Consider the following 17,462-nt stretch of genomic DNA (forward strand, 5'->3'; position numbering starts at 1 on the left):
CGTGTGTTTATGACAAAGTTCTCAGCAATTTTCCACATTGTTATACTCCATAGTTTTAGGCTGGGTCAACCACAAGGACTTGCAAATTCACCATTTCCTTCTCCCTTCCTCGTCAAACTGAATGGCAGGCTGCCAAGCAGGAACAAGACTAAGTGATAGCTTAATAAATTTTATTACATTTAAATTTAATTAAATTTAATAAATTTTAAATAAACAGAAAACTGAACTCCCACTCTCTTCTTCAGATTTTCTTCTGTGTAAACGTTTCTGCTGGGAACACTTTGTGTTCCGATTAACCCTCTCGTAGGGTGTGTCTTTCATGTAGTATTATCTTCAGTTGTTTACAGTCAGGTTAGCTCCTCTTGAGAGCAGCTACACTGCGAAATAACACTAGAGCTCCTCGGAGCAGCTGTGTTAGCAGCTTAATAACTGTGCTAACTTGAGCTGTAGCCTAGAGCTCTGACTAGCACAGGCAGTCACCTCCCATTAAATGTACCACCACACTCAAGGTCATGGGTTTTGTGTGTGGATGAGAGTCAAGCGAGGGGCAACAGTCAAAAGATAACTGCCATGAAGACAGGCCCATGGGAACACGAGAACTGGGAAATCAAATCAGATCACGGGGCTATCGAATCAAATACTGTTGCCAATTGATATCAGAAGCTTCAAAAGGTGGTCCAAGAAATTATGGACTAACACATCCTTTGGAGAAGTTTCCTCCTAACCCCAGGCAGTTAGTGTTTGTCTTAGTTCCTTAAACAAAGATTTATAGTACTTATATTTTTTTTGTCCTGAAGTATCTATCCTCTCTTTTTCAAATCCCTCCTTAAAGTTCACTTCTCTTTTGAGGTCTGTTATTGTTAATCTAAATAAAGAAACTGCACTGCTTGGTTTACACCTTCATTGTATGATTGGATCTTCAGTGCAAGTAGCAAATGTTTGAACTGTATGCTCTGCATTTGATTTGGATTGTAAGTTCCTTGAGATAAGGACAGCAACAAAGCATATTGTAGGCACTGAGAAAATAACACCTGCCCTCTCTTCCTCTGTACAGCACAGGGGTTGGGTCAGTGATATACAGTGGTTAAAATACAGTATTTTAAAAGGCATTATAACATGGAGGAATCAGATTAACTAACAACCCTGTTCCAACAGTGCGCAGAACTGGAAAGAATTAATTAGCGGTTACAAAGTTGTAACCTAAAACATTTAAAAGGTACACTGAGATGTGCTGTTAAACTATATACCCCCACTGCAATTCTTTGGAATTGGATAGCACTTGGCTTTCAGCCTTGCCACCTCAACATATTCAAGGGCATGCAAGAATCTGGTATAACTGCAACAGGTTCCATGATATTGGTTATGTATCAGGGACCTCATCCAACTCCCATTGAAGTCATTGGAAATTCTTGCCTCATAGATTGTGATACACAAGATATGGGAGTGGAGTCCTTGGTTTCTTCTGCAAGGATGTTGGGTGGCAGTAAAAAATGGAAAAATTCCTAGCAAATTATGCAAGCTGATATATGCAGAGCTTCTTATCCCCTGCAGGGGTGATCACAGGGAGGGGAAAATGTGGCCCAAAGTTTCCTCCATTTTAGACACACTTCCTCATTTTCAGTGAGCAAAATTTTTGGATTTTAGAGCACAGGAAACTAAGCACTTTTTCCATCTACAGCAGCTCATTTTTAGTTTTTGTGGATCAGAGTTTAGGCTTCCATAACTGAAAAACAAACACTCTACTTGACCCATAGATAACTGAAGCTTTTCTGGGTTGTCCGTACCGCAAACAGCACTAAAGCCATTTCAAGAATGAAACATGCTGACATAAAAGTCTTGAACTTTTTTACCCCCTTGCAATGGTGCTGTATTTCCTGGCTAATGTATCCTTCATCCTGGAAAAGTATTTCATAGTCACAAAAAATAATCAATTGTCCTTAAAAGTTACAAACCTTTTTAAAAAACAAAGAAAATGGTGATTAAAGAAAGAATAAAAACAGTTTTTTGAGAGAAGTTTGGAAAATGTGTCACCAAGGATGAAAGGACAGTGGAAGCTCTGAATTGGACCATGCATCAGTGAGAAGGAACTAAAAATGCAGTCAGGCCACCCTACCCTTTATCATCTCTGGCGAAACCATGAGGCAATGCAAGGGTGCATGCGTGGGCCAATGGACACTACTAATTTGAAAAGCTCCAGCTCTGGGCGCATGCACATTACCCTGAGTAAAATACAATAGGGACCCGTCACTCGAAAAGGAAAAAATTGCATCGAAATGTTCTATAGCTGACCATATAAAAGTCCTTGCTTGCCTTCCATGCGCATACAAAAGACATTTCAACATAGCTGTCTTTACCTGTTGAATGCCCACAGGGATCAGAGAGTATGTTAGAGGCTGCTCTCCTCAGGAAAGACCAAAGGGGCAGGGCCATCTTGTTGATGCCATTAGTGATGTGCTCCCTCAGATACACGTGTTGGAGGTCAGTGATGATGCACAACATATAACTATGCCCCTCCTATATGTGCTATTACTTGTTTTGGACAGTAACAGTGCAGTCTGGTTTTGGTTATGTGAGAAAAAATATGTTCCAAAGGCTGATGCTAGAAATAGATTAATACAAAGCAGACCCTTGTGAATATATCCTTCTTCCCAAATAACATGGCTTTACATCATCACTATCTGGTACTTGCCTCTCCTACCCTATAAAATACTTACAAGGGAGTGCAAGAGGTTGGAGCCAGTGACCTACAGTGCTCTTAGCCGCAACCAAAATCCACAGATCCACATAGAAAGGACAGACAAGCTTTATCTACAGAGATGGTAGATCACTCAGTAACACAGTTCCATAATCCCTACTCCAGAAATATATCATCAAAATAGTCAACACCCAACATTTCTTTATTTTGCAGTTTTTAGAGTCTCCTTTAGAGGAAATCAATGGATTTACTAGGCAAAGAAATTTTTGAAACATTAATTCAACTCTGACAATTTTTTTTAAAGCAAGAGCTATTAGATTTTCATGGGGCAAAGAAAAAAATAAAACCTGATGCCAGAAAATTAGTATTCATTCTATTCTGTGCATATTTTGATTTTTGTACCATATACACATATTGTTTCAGTCCAGTAACTCATGTCTGTGAGCAAATAGAATCACAGATGTAGACATGAAATAATTAAGGCCCCAATTCAGCAAGGCACTGAAGTATGTGCCTACTTTTGAGCAGTCAAGTAGTCCTAATGATGTCAGTAAGATTAGTCACATGCTTTAAGTTAGGCATGTGCTAAGGTACTTGCTGAATCCAGTCTAAAATACCTATAAAACCGGAGTCAAACTAGTGAATAAAAAACAAAGAAAAAGAAGTCTTCTTCTGTTGCTGTGTCTATGTAACATTAACATGGTAGCATGAATGTTACAGTATATACAGAATGTATATACCAAGAGTACCTAGTGTTCAAATTACAGTACATCCAGTATGTGTGAATACATATTATGAATATTTCAAAACAAATATAAAATGGGTTGTGTTACTAAATAAAGCAACCGTGTAAAGCTGTAAAAATTCTAATGTGAACTAAAGTATCCTTCTGTAGATACACACAAAAATAAATACATTGTAATTCATATTTATTTCAATATGATAAAAAGCTTAAGTGATATGCATTGCCTTTTGAGGGCATCATGCAATAGCATCTTTTAAACAGCTGAAATGAAAACTAATGCTTCTGACAGAATTCAATAATTTTTATTATGTATTTTCACATAAAACTCCTCAAGCTGCTGATCATGTACTTAAAGCTAATTGTTTTTGTGCCTCTATCAAAGAAAAACAAGACAAAACTAGTTTTAAAAGTCTCTAATTAATTAATGCACTCAGTTTGCAAATCTGGCCTTCACTGTGCCTGATCCTTAAAGAAATATCTGAAACAGTCCCTCTTCCAGAAAAATAGAATAAATATTATGTGTCCTTTTCCTTTCCTTTTAAAATGAAAGGGGCTGGGAGGAGGGAGTGTGTGCACATGGTCCTATCACTTCCAGTTCTTTTCTACTTTTGTGACCAATTCCTTCCTCTTTCTTTTAAAACCTACCTGCTTTTTCCACTTCACTACACTAATGGTGTTTGCTTGAAGAGGATTCAAAATGAGGGACAAAAAATATACATGATGAGGTCCTCTTATGGGAGGAGTGATGTTAATTGGGTAGAGGATTACTGCCTTGGTGAGGGAAAGGACATATCTTAGGTTGTTCAAAGCCATTCCATTTCTTGCATACATTACAGATTTAATTGCCTCATTACTTGAGCTATTCATTCTCACAGTCACCTGTTGGAGTTACATACATGTTGGAGACACGCTCCGTCTTTTGCACATGGGCTGGATGGAAGATTGTTTTCACCATCCTTCACTCCCATTGTAGAAGGCAATGCTAAGAAGTTCATAGGGGCTCCTGCAGCTATGATGGTGGATGGTGCTGTATTTGTTCAACTCATCTCCCTCTGACATCTGTTCAATAGGTTTTCTGCTTCTTTTAACAAGCGGTGAGGGGGAAACAGAGGGAACAAGGCCCAAACATTTCTATCTCCACAGCAAAAACTTAGGGATTCTTTTAAGTCTCCTTCTACTGCTATAGTGTGGAGAGTATTACTGCTACAATGTGAGAGTATTGGAGAAGCTACAGTGGCCCAAAGGAATTAAATGGAAATTTGTCCAATATTTTCTCCACCTAATTTCACTGAGCCCTTTTAGGTCCTGTCTTGAATGTTAAAACTGCATCATTCTCATTGTGATCTTGTTGCTCCTCCACTTCAATACAGCCATGATTTCAGTAGCTGATTGCAAAGACAGCAAGAACTAGACTAATGTTTCATCTCATCTCATAGTAGAGATGTAAGCATTCAGATGATACAGTGCACTCTGATTATTTGGGATGCATTTAACTACTGGCAAGCTACTTAATCAGGAAGTTTCCCAGAGAATCAATTTAAGCCCAATGACTGCTTTTTAACGGGGACAGTAATTCTCCTCAGGCTGGCTGAATTCACTCATTGTTCTACATGATTTTCCTACGGCTAGTCTATACTGGAAATGTATGTGCGCATACACACACTTTCTTGCCCTTGGCCAATGAAAAGAAACTGGTACTCTAGTAACCTAGTACTGAGAAATTTGAAGTAATGCGTACTGAGGAGGTATGCCCTTGAACTATCATGCATTTAAAAACAAAAAAAACCCACCTAACTATCCCAAAATGTTAGTTTATTATTGGAAATTTGGCTTTGTCTTACTTTCTCCTAATATAAATAGTAACAATGTAAGTAGAGGAAAAAAAAGGTAAAAGATCAGAAACTAAATACTAAGCTATTGATGAAGACAATTATGGAATACGTTGATGCAGTCCCATGTTTGATTAGGATAAACAAAATCCCACTGATTATTTTAAAACACACAAATCATCAACAACACAGCAATAGAAATAATCAAAAATGCAAAGAAATACTGGAGAATTGTTGCAATAAGATGACTGGAATTTAGGAAGAGACCCTCACATTTAAAATCTGACCTTGTAAGGAAAGTAGGGTTCCATCTATGCAAAAGCATGAAAAGGAATCAGATACATTATAAAACCCTTGGCAACTACATGGAAGCAGCTGTGGCAAAGGTGCCTGTCCAATGGATGCAGAGACTGACAAGTCTGGTACATTACTCTGTGCCAGACATGACGAGATCAAGCTCAAGCGTAACTGTATTCAGCTCTGAAAAGCAAACCACACCTTTTCCAATCAAGCCTTTTTCCATGAATGATGCCGATAAAAATTACATACGGCACATGTCCTGCATATCTTGCTTGTCCTCTGACCACGAACATATCTCATCTGTGTACTTATGTCAACCTTCAGAAAAATACTTTTTTTCCTTCTCCCCAAATTATCCCTAACCAATGCTGTCGTGGGGTAAGCCCACCACATCCCCCCCAGTGGGGAAGTTTGAGGGGTGAAAGGGGAGTAGGGCGTCCCTGCAGGCGCAGTCCACTGGACTGCTTCCCTCCCAGCTGTATGTCTCAAGGATCTGGGCTGGATTGGCATGGCTTAGCAGCAAGTCAATAGCCACCACAGTGCTGGGCCAGGCTGGTGCGGCCTAGTGGTCAGAGTCAATACCCCCCCAAGCCGGGGTCAGTGTGGCCTAGCGGGCCAGGATGGTGGTCTAGTGGCCAGAGTCAATAGTCGCTCTCAGGTTAGGTCTAGGCAAGTAAACAGTCTGTTGCCCAAGTCCTCAGGCAAGGCGGAGCTGCAGGCAGTCTATCACTCAGGCCCTCAGACAGGGCCAGGCAAGAGACACAGTCTATAGCCCCAGACTTCTGGCAGAGCGGGACAGAGAAGCAGTCTGTAGCTACGACAGGGGTTTGCGCACCCCTGCAGTCAGATGCTCAGGTAGGGTGTTGTTGTCACCCCAAAGGGACTGATGGGGAAGGGGGACATAGGCCTGCCTGACTCCACTACGTCCCAGCCCAGGGCCCTGTCCGTGACAGGATGGTCAGCACCCTGGTCAGCGGGGATCCCACCACAACATGCTGACCAATCTCGGGCGGTGGATACCAGTCACTCCATATCCCTGTGCTACTTCTTACCGTGCCTCCTGATGTGATCATCCAGATCTCACTGGGGCCTTCGGGTTCCCTGGTGTCAGTAAGTCCCTGGATGTCTGAATCTGGGCAGTTGGCCGTGGGCAGCGGGTCTACATTTGGGTCTCCAGCACCTCGGGTTCTCTTAGCTCAGGGTTGAAGCGGCTCGCTGCTTGGAGTCTCCATCAAGCGTCCTTCCTCCGTGGTGGTCCCCTGGAACGAGCTGGGCTGCTCCATTTTATACTGGGGCAGCAGTTGGAGCATGCTCAGTGCAGCTTGGGGGGAGGGTGGGACTTCTGCTCATACCATGGGTTTAACTCTTTCAGTGCAGGGTAAGCCCACTCCGTCACAAATGACCTAAATGGTGTGCTATTCAGCGCTGGAAAAGAGGCAGCTCTTCTAGACATAAAGTGTCATGAATTTAAAGTCTACTATCCCAGGGCCTTAAATGTTTAAAAAAAAAAAAAAAAAAAAAAAAAGCAGTTATCATTGGGCAGAAAGATTACAGGGTTCCCAATGGGACTGAGCACTATTTCTAGCCCTGGAAGCTTCCAAGATATTGGACTTTAAGGTCATGATAATTTTCATGTCTAGAAAAAGTTTACAGATCCTTTTCACAGATCTCAGCAAATTTCTCTGATCCTCATTCAGTAGGACTGACGGTAGCTCAGGCACTACCTGGTTTTTACAGACAGAGGGATACAAGGAGTAGTCCCAAAACGTTTTTTAAAACTTTCTAAAGCATCCCTGAAGTAGCTATTCTGAACTGTATGTGACATTCACATTGTGAACTACACCTGTGCCAGGTGTAGCCTGCCACCTTAAATGTACAGGAGAAATGTGACAGCAGCATGCGTCTAGGGACCAGGACTGCTGGGCGATATAAAGGCAGCCTGTGGTCAGCAAGAGGAATCTCTCCAGGGAGAGTAGACCTGAAAGTGAGTGTTCCATTAAAGAACATGAGAACCACCAGGAAAAGGCCAATGAAGAGACCATCTTGAGCACATAGGAAGAGGCATGAGGAAGGAGATAGGGCAGTCTGAGTTATGAGACAGCCCCATTGTTTAGGGTCAGCATGAGTTCCCTCCATGCTACCACCGTGAGGGGTTGTATGGACAAGTGTTTGGAATGCTGTGCATAACTCATTCATGGCTGCACCAACTAATACAGTCCTCTCAAGCTCACTCTTTACACGACACATTCTAGGGACAACTCTCTACTGTTGTTACTGGGCACCGTGCAGATATTTTAAAATAGGAACATGCTCTTCCTTCCTTCCTTCCTTCCTTCCCAGCTGGTAGAGGAAATGATTAGCTTACAGCTTTTTATCTGTGTGAGGAAAAGGATCCAGGAACGAGGAACTTGCTGAGGGAAAACTAAGCAGAAGAACTAAGTTTTTCATTTAGTTCTGAAAGTCTGTGGTTATTCTTCCCTCTTCTGGGGGCAAGTCCCAGAGTTCAGGCCCCACCCCTGAGAATGTTCTGACTGCTGCCCACACAAGCTTGCTTGAGTGTGTCACAAGGAAACATAACTTTTATTGAAAGCCAAGTTGTAGAGGGACAGTCTGCACTCCTTAGAAAGGCCATGGCAAGATCACAAGCCCTTGAAGATGACTCAGGAAAAGGCCTAATCAGAAACTTACTCACTCTCTCTCTCACCATTCTACATCGATTTTGCTTAACACTTTGGGTCTTGTCCAAAGCCCAAAGAAGTCAATGGGAGCCTTTCCATTTTTGTAATAGGCTTTGGAACAGGCCCTTTCTTACCAAAATGATAGGAACATTGGCTATACCTACAGCAGATTAGACAACATCGGACTAACCCAAGGGCAGAAGAAAATATAGGTCACTCTGCTGAATTTTAAGAATATTTAGACAGTTTAAAAAGAATACTGAGAAAAGTGGTAAACACCAAGCGAACAGATGAGATGAATGTGTCAGCCAGTTAGAGCACTATGTACAAATGTTACCTAATAATAGAAAAGGAGATTTTCAGTTCCAGTCCTTTCCTAAGAAGCAGTTCCCTGTAGATATAACAGACTGGCAGACTGTATTCTTGTTGGCTATTGGAAAAAAACAGAAAGATATCCACAGGATATGTGAACAAAGTGAAAGCTTACCATTCAATTCTAGAGGACCACTGGGATAACACTAATTAGGCTTTGCAAAAGCCTAGGAAAATAGGGATAGACAGTTAAAAAAAACCAGGGCTTCAAGCCAAGTCTTTGATCACTCAAGAGATGTATACTGAAAAGTGATTATTTGCTATTTCGTTTGGTTTCCTTTGGAGACAAAGGGGCGGAAAATGCTAACTACCTTGCCTGATGTAGACAAAACTGGGCAAATAACTGATTTTTTTGGGTCACTAGTAGTTCCAGAAAAATCTAAAAAAGAATGTGGTTGGGGTGGAAGGAGGAGGAGGTGGTGGTGGTGCCACATCTCGTATAAACCTCTAGCCCCGTGGTTAACACTCACTGGGATTTGGGAGACCCAGGTTCAGTTTCCTACTCTGCTCATGTGAAACAAGAATCCCACTCCTCACAGGAGAGTGCTCTAACCACTCGGCTGTGGGGTATCCTGCAGCAGCTCTCAATCTCTTCCTGTTGAAGCTGTGCCAATTTGTATAAATACTTAAACAGTCATTGGAGCAGGGATTTGGACTTGGGTCTCCCAAAAAGGTGCTCTAACCACTGGACTATAGGGTAGTTTGAGGTGGGTGTCTTTCAGTCTCTCCTGCAGAAGCTCTTTTACTTGGTATAAAATATTTGAATATTCACTGGTCCAAAGAGAGAGAATGACTCTATAGCTGAGGGGTAGGACACTCACCTACTGGGACAACTTTCCAAGGGAAAGTTCCAAGGGAAGAGGTGAATTCATTAATCCCTTGGAGTCTTTAAATCAAGGTTTAATGTTTGTCTATAAAAGATACACTCTAATGCAGCCGTAGGCTACTGGGCTTGATAGTGTTCACTTGTATAGAATGGAAGAATAATCTCCTCCACTTCAAGGATTACCTGATGATATTCTATGGCCTGTTATATAGTAGGTGTGGTATTGCAACTCCCCTTGATCTCGCCTATTGGCAACAGTCTTCCTTGGCAGTGAAGCCTGAAGTAACTCTGCCCCAACCTGGACAAGTCTTTTGTCTCTTCCCCTCGGCACCTCTCTCACGGAGCGTTTGGTGCAGGCCTTATTTCAGGCCTGTGGAGTGTTCTTCAACCTCGTGGGGGAGGGGCGGGTAGTCCCAGTCTGTGTATATGACCCAGGGCCCAGGGAGGTACCTTTCTGTGGCTCCTTCTCAGGGCTGTAGAGGTAGTGGTAAAGCCTTGGACAGTCAGAGACACACCGGTCCTCCCAGCAGGCTGGGGCCTGGGTTTTTCCTCTCTCAGCTTCTCTGGCTGCAGAGAAGCACTATCTCCTCATGTGGGGGAATCTCTCCTCTGGCCGCCATAAACCTTCTGGCAGCTCCTTTCTCTCCTTCTCCTTTGTTTTTCCCCTCTCCATCTAGGAGGCAGGGTCTAAGTAGACCTGGTGTAGCGCTTAATCGGGTCCAGGTGTCTTTAATTGACCTGCAGTAACCTCACCTCTGCCTGCAGGAAAAGGGCCTTTAGCAGTCTAGGGCTCACATACCTGCCCTGGCATACCCTTTTGTAGCCATCTGGCCTGACTTTACCACATAGGTCAGACCAGAAGATCATCATGGTACCTTCTGGCCTGAAAATGGTGGTCTCCTGTAACTGTAACAATGGTCAAGCCATCCCATTTAGCTGACCGTTCTTTTCACTCATTACTCCTTCAGGCAACTGGAAGCAAGAGTTTCTCTGAGTGATCACTTCCTTACTAAACTGCGCATCCCCAGTACTCTACTACAGCAAGAGGGCTGGTGACACTCTGCTAACTTTTTTTAAGTAGGGTCAATAATGTCAATCTTCGAGCTGTTAATGTGCTCCCTTTCTTCCAGAAGGAACATGTGGTGGGATGGCTCTGTCCAGATGGAAAGACCTTATGATGGTAGTGCTTTCCAGTGGTCTCCAACAACTTTCAGGCTGTAAATCATTAGGGGTCTGATCCAAAAACAACTGAAATCTATTGAAAGGCTCCAATTGACTTCAACAGGCCTAATCAGGCCCTAGCTGAGCAACTTAAACTCACATCAGTTACATCAGAGATACTTTATGATGGGCCACTTTGCCACCAACACAACTTCTAATGGGGGCCTCACTGGTCAAAACTCAGCACTACATTGGCCTCAGGCTTCTAACGCCACTGTAGCAGATTAAGAACCTGAGGCAATACACTGGGACAACAGGTGAATCCCTTCTATCCCACAAAGAGCACAACGGGGCGACTATAATCTCAATTTATTTGCAGACGGCAATTATGAAATCGTACCAATGTCAAGATATGCACACCTCTATGCAGAGATAGATACAAAAATGATCTGTAACAATATTGCATTCCTTACTGTTTATATGCATAAGCATTCAGCTAAACTGAGATTTTCACCATGGCATTTATATGATAACTCATTCAGGGCAATATTGACTAGGCCCTCAGTGAAATTCCACTGACAGACCAATCCATGTAATAAGGACAACAATGGAAGCATTTCTATTTCAAGAAACCTCTTTAGAACTCAAAGTAAAATGCCACTCCACATTCTTGCATCTTTCAAATTGACATGGAATTCTGTTACCATTTTCTGAATTTGATAAACAGTTAAAGAAAGAAAATTAATTATTTCCCCTTCCAGGAATATTTAGCAAAATGTAAACTTAACATTTTTATTGCAAATGTAGTCTCAAAAAATGTATCTTGCAAAGTCTTTTAAGACTACAATGAGGAGTTTACATTAGCAACAGACCCATTTACAATGTGCAATGCAGAATATAAGTGAGGAAATAATAAATGCTGGATACTGTGTGTGTGTGTGTGTGTGTGTGTGTGTGTGTGTGTGTGTGTGTGTGTGTGTGTGTGTGTGTGTGTGTGTGTGTGTGTGTGTGTGTGTGTGTGTGTGTGTGTGTGTGTGTGTGTGTGTGTGTGTGTGTGAGCACAAGAAAAAAGAGAGAAAGGGATCATTTTCTTTGGCAGTTTGTCATCCTCAAAGCACAGAGTTAAAAATTCACACAGGCAGGCAAGACAATCCCACTTCAATCTTAAAACGTCTCAATCATTCAGTCTGTTTCCTTGACCTGACTTCTCACTTATCTTCACAACTCACAATGGATTCTTCAGAATGCTCAGTCTTTAATTTTTTAAAAGATGGTTCTATTGCAAGAAGAGACATGCAATGCTCCAAGGACTGTGCAATTTCATCAATTGTCCATTTGTCTTCATGAAGTGCATGCTCTTCTAGTGTAAATGGTCCTTGTTTGGTTCTGGTCAGCTCTTGCACATTGGCACAGGAAGAGAGTTCTGTATCATAAAAAGGAGAAAGCAGCCAGAAAACATAAATGTTCAAGTTAAAAACTATAGCTTTTGTTCAAAATCCCTTATGAACTAATTTTATATAAATGTTTTCATATATTTTTAGTTGGAGAAAAGGGGCTCCAGTTCAGATTCTCAGCTCATTTACATCAATGTAAATCTGGAATAATTTCAACAGCTTTACTCCAGAAGTAAACGAGATCAGAATTTGACCAGAGATCTTCAGGAGATTTTCCATATTCATATCAAAATACAAAAAGAAAATTAGTAACATAAATTAAAACAGATCCAGGGTAAAATTTTCAAAAGTGACTTCGGGATTTAGGAACTTAAATTCCACTGACTTAAAGAGACTTGGGAGCCTCAGTCCCCTCTGTAAGTAGGACTTAGGCATTTTCTAAAATTTTACTTTATATCACTTACTAGAACAGTATAAAATGAGGACTGATCTATGATAAATACCAATGCCGTAATTAATCACCACTGAGACACAAGACACCCCTAATCAGTTTCACAAGGGTACAGCATACACAGAGTTGGCCTTTAGACATAGGATGAAGAACAGTCTCTGAAATACACTCTTAATCTCCTCGGGTGTGGGAGGGTTTCAAGATTAATTTGAAATTCAATCGAAAAGAGAAATTTGGGGCATGGTATAAAACTGGTATGGTGGATAAAAAAAACAAAAACCATCCCACCCCACAAAATCACAGTGCATTGCATTTTTTTCCTGTCCAACTCTTTTACCTTCTCCATTTTTATTCTTTCCCTTGTGATCCCTTTGCAATTATCTACCCTTCTTTCCTTTATGCTCCAGGAGTAACTACCCTAGTATGAAAGTGAGTGACAGCACTGCAGCCTAGCACATTAGGTCTGGTGACCAGAGATATGCAAAAGGAGAATATTCTTCTGTTAACAGAGATGTTCATTCCTTCAGCAGTCACGCTTTTTCCATGCCTACCTTTTCCAATGTCACTGACCAGGCTTCTGACATAAAAGCCACCACCACATTCAACATCTGGAATGTTAACAGTAACACAGTAAATTGCCAACCCAGTATGAAATCTACTTTACACAGAAACCGCGCTCCCAAACAAATGTAAAAATGCACTAAGGAAACAATTGAGTGATAAAATATTTATAGGATACAATATAAATTATTCATCCTGTAACATATGTGTGGGTGAGATTGCACAGCCAGAGAGGAAAGAAAGCAAACAGAACAGTGACTGAACAAATGCATTATAAATTAACTATTGGCCTTGGCATTTTAATAAATACCTCAGTCTCATTCGTTGGAAAGGTTTTGAAAGGTTCATCGGAAAGTTTCATCTTTCCAGTGATGAAAATCGGTTATTTTAAGTGCTGCTCCAAACTGACAACAAACATTATAAAATATTGACTATTTAAGTGCAGTTTGTGTGACCCAAACAGCTCCAACATGAGCCGTGACATTATAAAAAACACCTTTAACATTCCCGTCTTCCTTAATTCCCCCTCTCTGCCCTTCCCCCACAGTGATCAGCTACTAATCTCCCAACCATAAAATAACTATTTAAATAATACACACCATTGAAATATAATGGTCAGACCCATGTATAACACCACAACATGTAACACACCAAAAGGATTCCAAGGAGCAACTGGGGTAATTCCCTGAGGCATATGACTGTCCTGCCTTCACCATCAATATCAAAGGAGAACAAGACTTTCAAAGGCTTCTCCAATTCATTTCTGTGCTTCCTAATGTGTTACCTACATTTCTTTGCCTATAGAAGAAGGGAGTGTGGATCACCTCGCCCCAAATTGGAAATGGGGTCATGTCTTTGGTCCTCCCTGTCCCCTTTCAGGAGAGTATGAGCCAGGGACTGGGAATGCAATCATGGTGGGTATGAATAATTCCTTTCCCAGCCCTGCCAAGCTCTTCACAGAATGATAACATGAAATCAGTTTAAGTCAAATCGAATCGGGACACTCTTATTGCAAAATGAAAGCACTCACATGCAGACTTGCATCAAAATAACTAACCATGTGCACTGAAACCCATTTAGTTATTTCATTCCCATTTGAGCATAGACAAGCTGGAAGAATCAGCCTACATCAATCTTTGGACCTTACCCAGCGTGAACAGCGGTGGCTGGAAGTTTTGCAGAGAGAGGCTGTACACTGTAACTGGCCTAGCAGGCTTTGCTTCCACTGCCTCTCCTTTCTTCATCAGCGATGACAGCCTTTGTCCATCTCTCTTCAGAGCAGAATAACTGATGGGACAGACCGTACAAATGTGTGTCATACAGCTGTAATACAACAAGCCTCCTGTCTCCCAAATCCTATGAATAGTGCACTACAGTAAAATATATTTTAGCCAAAATATATTTTAGCCTTCTAATCCTCTCCAAATGCTCATAAAAGAAAAAAATAAAAGGAACTATTGAAATCATTTGTACACAGGAGCCTATTTACACAGGAATTGGTTAAGCGCAATAAACAAATGTTAGCGAGTCACCCATTTGATACTTGCATTTAAAAAGGGTTCATAACTGAATTCATTGCTTATGAAAGTGAGGAATCAATAGTGGGGATGGTAACTCTGACTCAAACACATGGCCTCACTGAAGCCTATGGGACCAACACATCTACAGAATGTCATGTTGGGTCCATCAGTAGCTGTACAGATAACTTCCTTCATATAGCTCTGCCTTTCACCTTGACTCTGGCTCAAAACAGCCCCACTACTTCAGCCTAGAGTCTCTCAAGGGAGGCAATTGCCAAGTATAGAGCCTTGTTTTAGTATGTCTAACTGATCACTATGATGAAACTAGATTCATTTAATTGGTGAGAAAAGGTCTTATCCAAACCCACTGAAATCAAGGAGAGTCAACTCAGGCTTTCAACCCAGGACTATGTTAAAAAGAAAAACTACCCAAGTTTACCAGCCACAATTTATACATAGCTTGCAGGAGATGGACTTAAGTTTTCAGGAAGCTAGTACTGAAATAATCTCAGACTTTTTTTAAGCACAGAAGTTAAAAGTACCATTCTGTTCATAGAGCAAAGTAGACATCTCAAAATGGTCTTCCTAACTAGCAGATAATGCAGCATCCTGACCAACTCCAACAAAAATCGTATCAAATTCCTTCTGTGTTAAAATGTAGCCACAAAACACAGTTTGCTGTGACAATTTGTGTCTGATGTTCAAATCAACGTGACCCTCAACTCCGAATTTGTCAAATTAATAAACCCTACAGCCTGAGTAACCCACATGCCTAATAGGGGGACATCTCTTTAAGATATCTAGTGAAGGGGGGGACAGGAATGTGTTTTGTCTGGTTCATTGTTGAGGAGGAGGCAGATGCACAATTAACACGCCACCTCATAAGTTTGTGCAATTGGGTGTGGTAGTTTTGGGTCTGGTCAATAGCTGGTTCCCCAATAGCTGGGCTCAGACTCCGTAAGTGTAGCTGTGCTTTACAACAGGCTATATGCCATTTGGGTGTGGGTTGGAAGAAGTGGAGCCACAGAAGCAGAAAGCAAGCTGTTTCCCCTAGACTCTGAAGCATTTTGCAGCAGTTCAGTGATATTGTTAACCCTCCACCCTGGGAGCTTTGGCAGCGTTAATTACAGAAAGGAGAAATTGGAAGGGAAAACTAATTTCTTTCATTTTACTTGGAATGTTGCTTGATTTTAGCGAAACAGTTTTAGTTAAATTGTCTCAACTAGTATGATTCACCAACTTTTCTCCTATCTGAATGTGATGATGCAGAAAGAGTCATTTATATTTTGCTTTTTTTAGTTTTGTATTTTTCTTCTGACATGGTTTTTTGTTCCCCCGCCCAATCTATATACTTAAACTGAGTGGTTGGTTAATTAATTAGCTGACTGAGTTAACTAAGTGATTTCAGCAGAGGAGGAGGAGGAGGAGGAGAAGTTTGCATGGATTCCAGCTAGAGATTTCTGCAAGCCAGTGGAGGGAAGATGTTGTTGCAGTGCTTTTGACTCAGCAGACTGCCTACATTTTGGTGATCCAAGACTGTAACTGAGACTCAGGTAAACTCAACCTAAGCTTTTAGGAACTCTGAGTTACTTCTCACAGTGTTTCTGTGAGGATGGACCTGTTTAGATTTAATTTGTTTTCTTTATTTATGTTTATGCAGAACTGTGAAGATAATGCAAGTGGATTATAAAGTAGCCATGTTATGTTGTAGAAATTAAGATATTTTGTTTTTATTATTATTGTTTCTTTATCATAAGATTTTATAAAGCTGGTACTTAAGAATTAAGCTAATTCCTTTTCCCCCCTTTTTTGGACTTGATTGTTGGGAGGTTGACCCTGTGCAATCCTAGCTGAAAATCGTCAAGGAGTGAATTCTGGGTCTCCATGTGATTTTCCGTAGGAGTTGTTTTTAGGCAGTAGGAGAAGGGCACTAAAGTAAACTCTAAGTCCACCCAAAGATTGGACCCATCTTCCCAATATCTTCTTGTCAAAAGTTAACTCTTTATGTATAGCAAAACTGGCTTCTGCTGAAAAGTGCTCAAAGTAGAGTAAAGCTACTGGCACAGTGCCTGAGTACTACAGAACTTACAGTGGAGGAACTTGCATTATGTCCCCCGTGAACTTTTGCAGCACACGTTCAAGATCTCCTTTTGTTATCTGATCTGTCAAAAGGAAACAAGATATACATTAGCGCTGATTATTTATATGGTGCCATCGGAGTCCATGGCACTTTATCAACAGGTACAAAGAAAAGGTCCCTGCCCTTTGGATCTTATAATCTAAACTAGGAAAAGAATCTCACAGAAGATGAGGAGAGACTACAGTGGGTAGAGGAGGAGGTAAGACTGGGAGTAAATACAAGGAGAGGAGGGCAGATTGTCTGGGTTGATTTACGTTTCTTGCTGTTGGTCAGGGTTTTAAAAATCTAGTTAACTAGTCCTATGTTAGGCCCCAATACACCAAGATGTTTCCAACTGCAAATAATATTATTACCATCTTTTTGTTCTGTACTTGCGCAGCACCTGGCAGAGTGAGGTTCTGGACCACTCTTGGGGCCCTCAGATGCTGCAGCAATACAAATAATAAATAAGTCCCATTTGAAATCAGTGAGCCCCCTCATGTGCTTAAACATCTTGTTGAACTGGGGCCTCAAAAAAAAAAAAAAGAAAAAAAAGAGAGAGTAAATACAGTGGGCCTGATTCTTCAATCGGATATTGTCCCTTTGCCAATGTGGAATGTCTGCAAACCCAGTGGACCTGCCCAGTTGAAAATTTCCCTTGACCAGGAGGATCCTTGGGTAGAGTAGACCATGAGTAGAGTGCTCTGTGCCATACCACTTCACAGCCCCTGGCATAAGGGGAAAGGGAGCTGTCGTTAAGAAATCACTTCTAAGGCCTGGTCCACACACTGTTTTTGTACCAATTTATTTC

The 17,462-nt window shown here is 41.3% G+C and overlaps 1 protein-coding gene across 3 annotated transcripts in view; it reads right to left on the bottom strand.

The window, feature by feature from the left end:
* Positions 1 to 11,643: 11,643 nt before the first annotated feature.
* The window catches only part of TRUB1 (TruB pseudouridine synthase family member 1), a 37,726-nt gene continuing 31,907 nt past the window's right edge, over positions 11,644 to 17,462 (bottom strand). For 2 of the 3 annotated variants that reach the window (XM_067536984.1, XM_067536983.1), the window contains exons 5-8: positions 16,622 to 16,694; positions 14,160 to 14,299; positions 13,003 to 13,059; positions 11,644 to 12,029 (exon numbers count right to left, since the gene is read on the bottom strand). In XM_067536984.1, coding sequence (XP_067393085.1) covers positions 11,815 to 12,029; positions 13,003 to 13,059; positions 14,160 to 14,299; positions 16,622 to 16,694 — 485 coding nt within the window. In that variant the 3' untranslated portion in view covers positions 11,644 to 11,814. The remainder of the gene's footprint in view (positions 12,030 to 13,002; positions 13,060 to 14,159; positions 14,300 to 16,621; positions 16,695 to 17,462) is intronic. The other variant, XM_067536985.1, reaches the window with a different exon arrangement.

The sequence above is a fragment of the Emydura macquarii genome, unplaced genomic scaffold (assembly GCF_026122565.2).
Source record: "Emydura macquarii macquarii isolate MOO-44397 ecotype Brisbane River unplaced genomic scaffold, CSIRO-AGI_Emac_v2 contig_3692, whole genome shotgun sequence".
NCBI classification, from domain to species: Eukaryota; Metazoa; Chordata; order Testudines; family Chelidae; genus Emydura; species Emydura macquarii.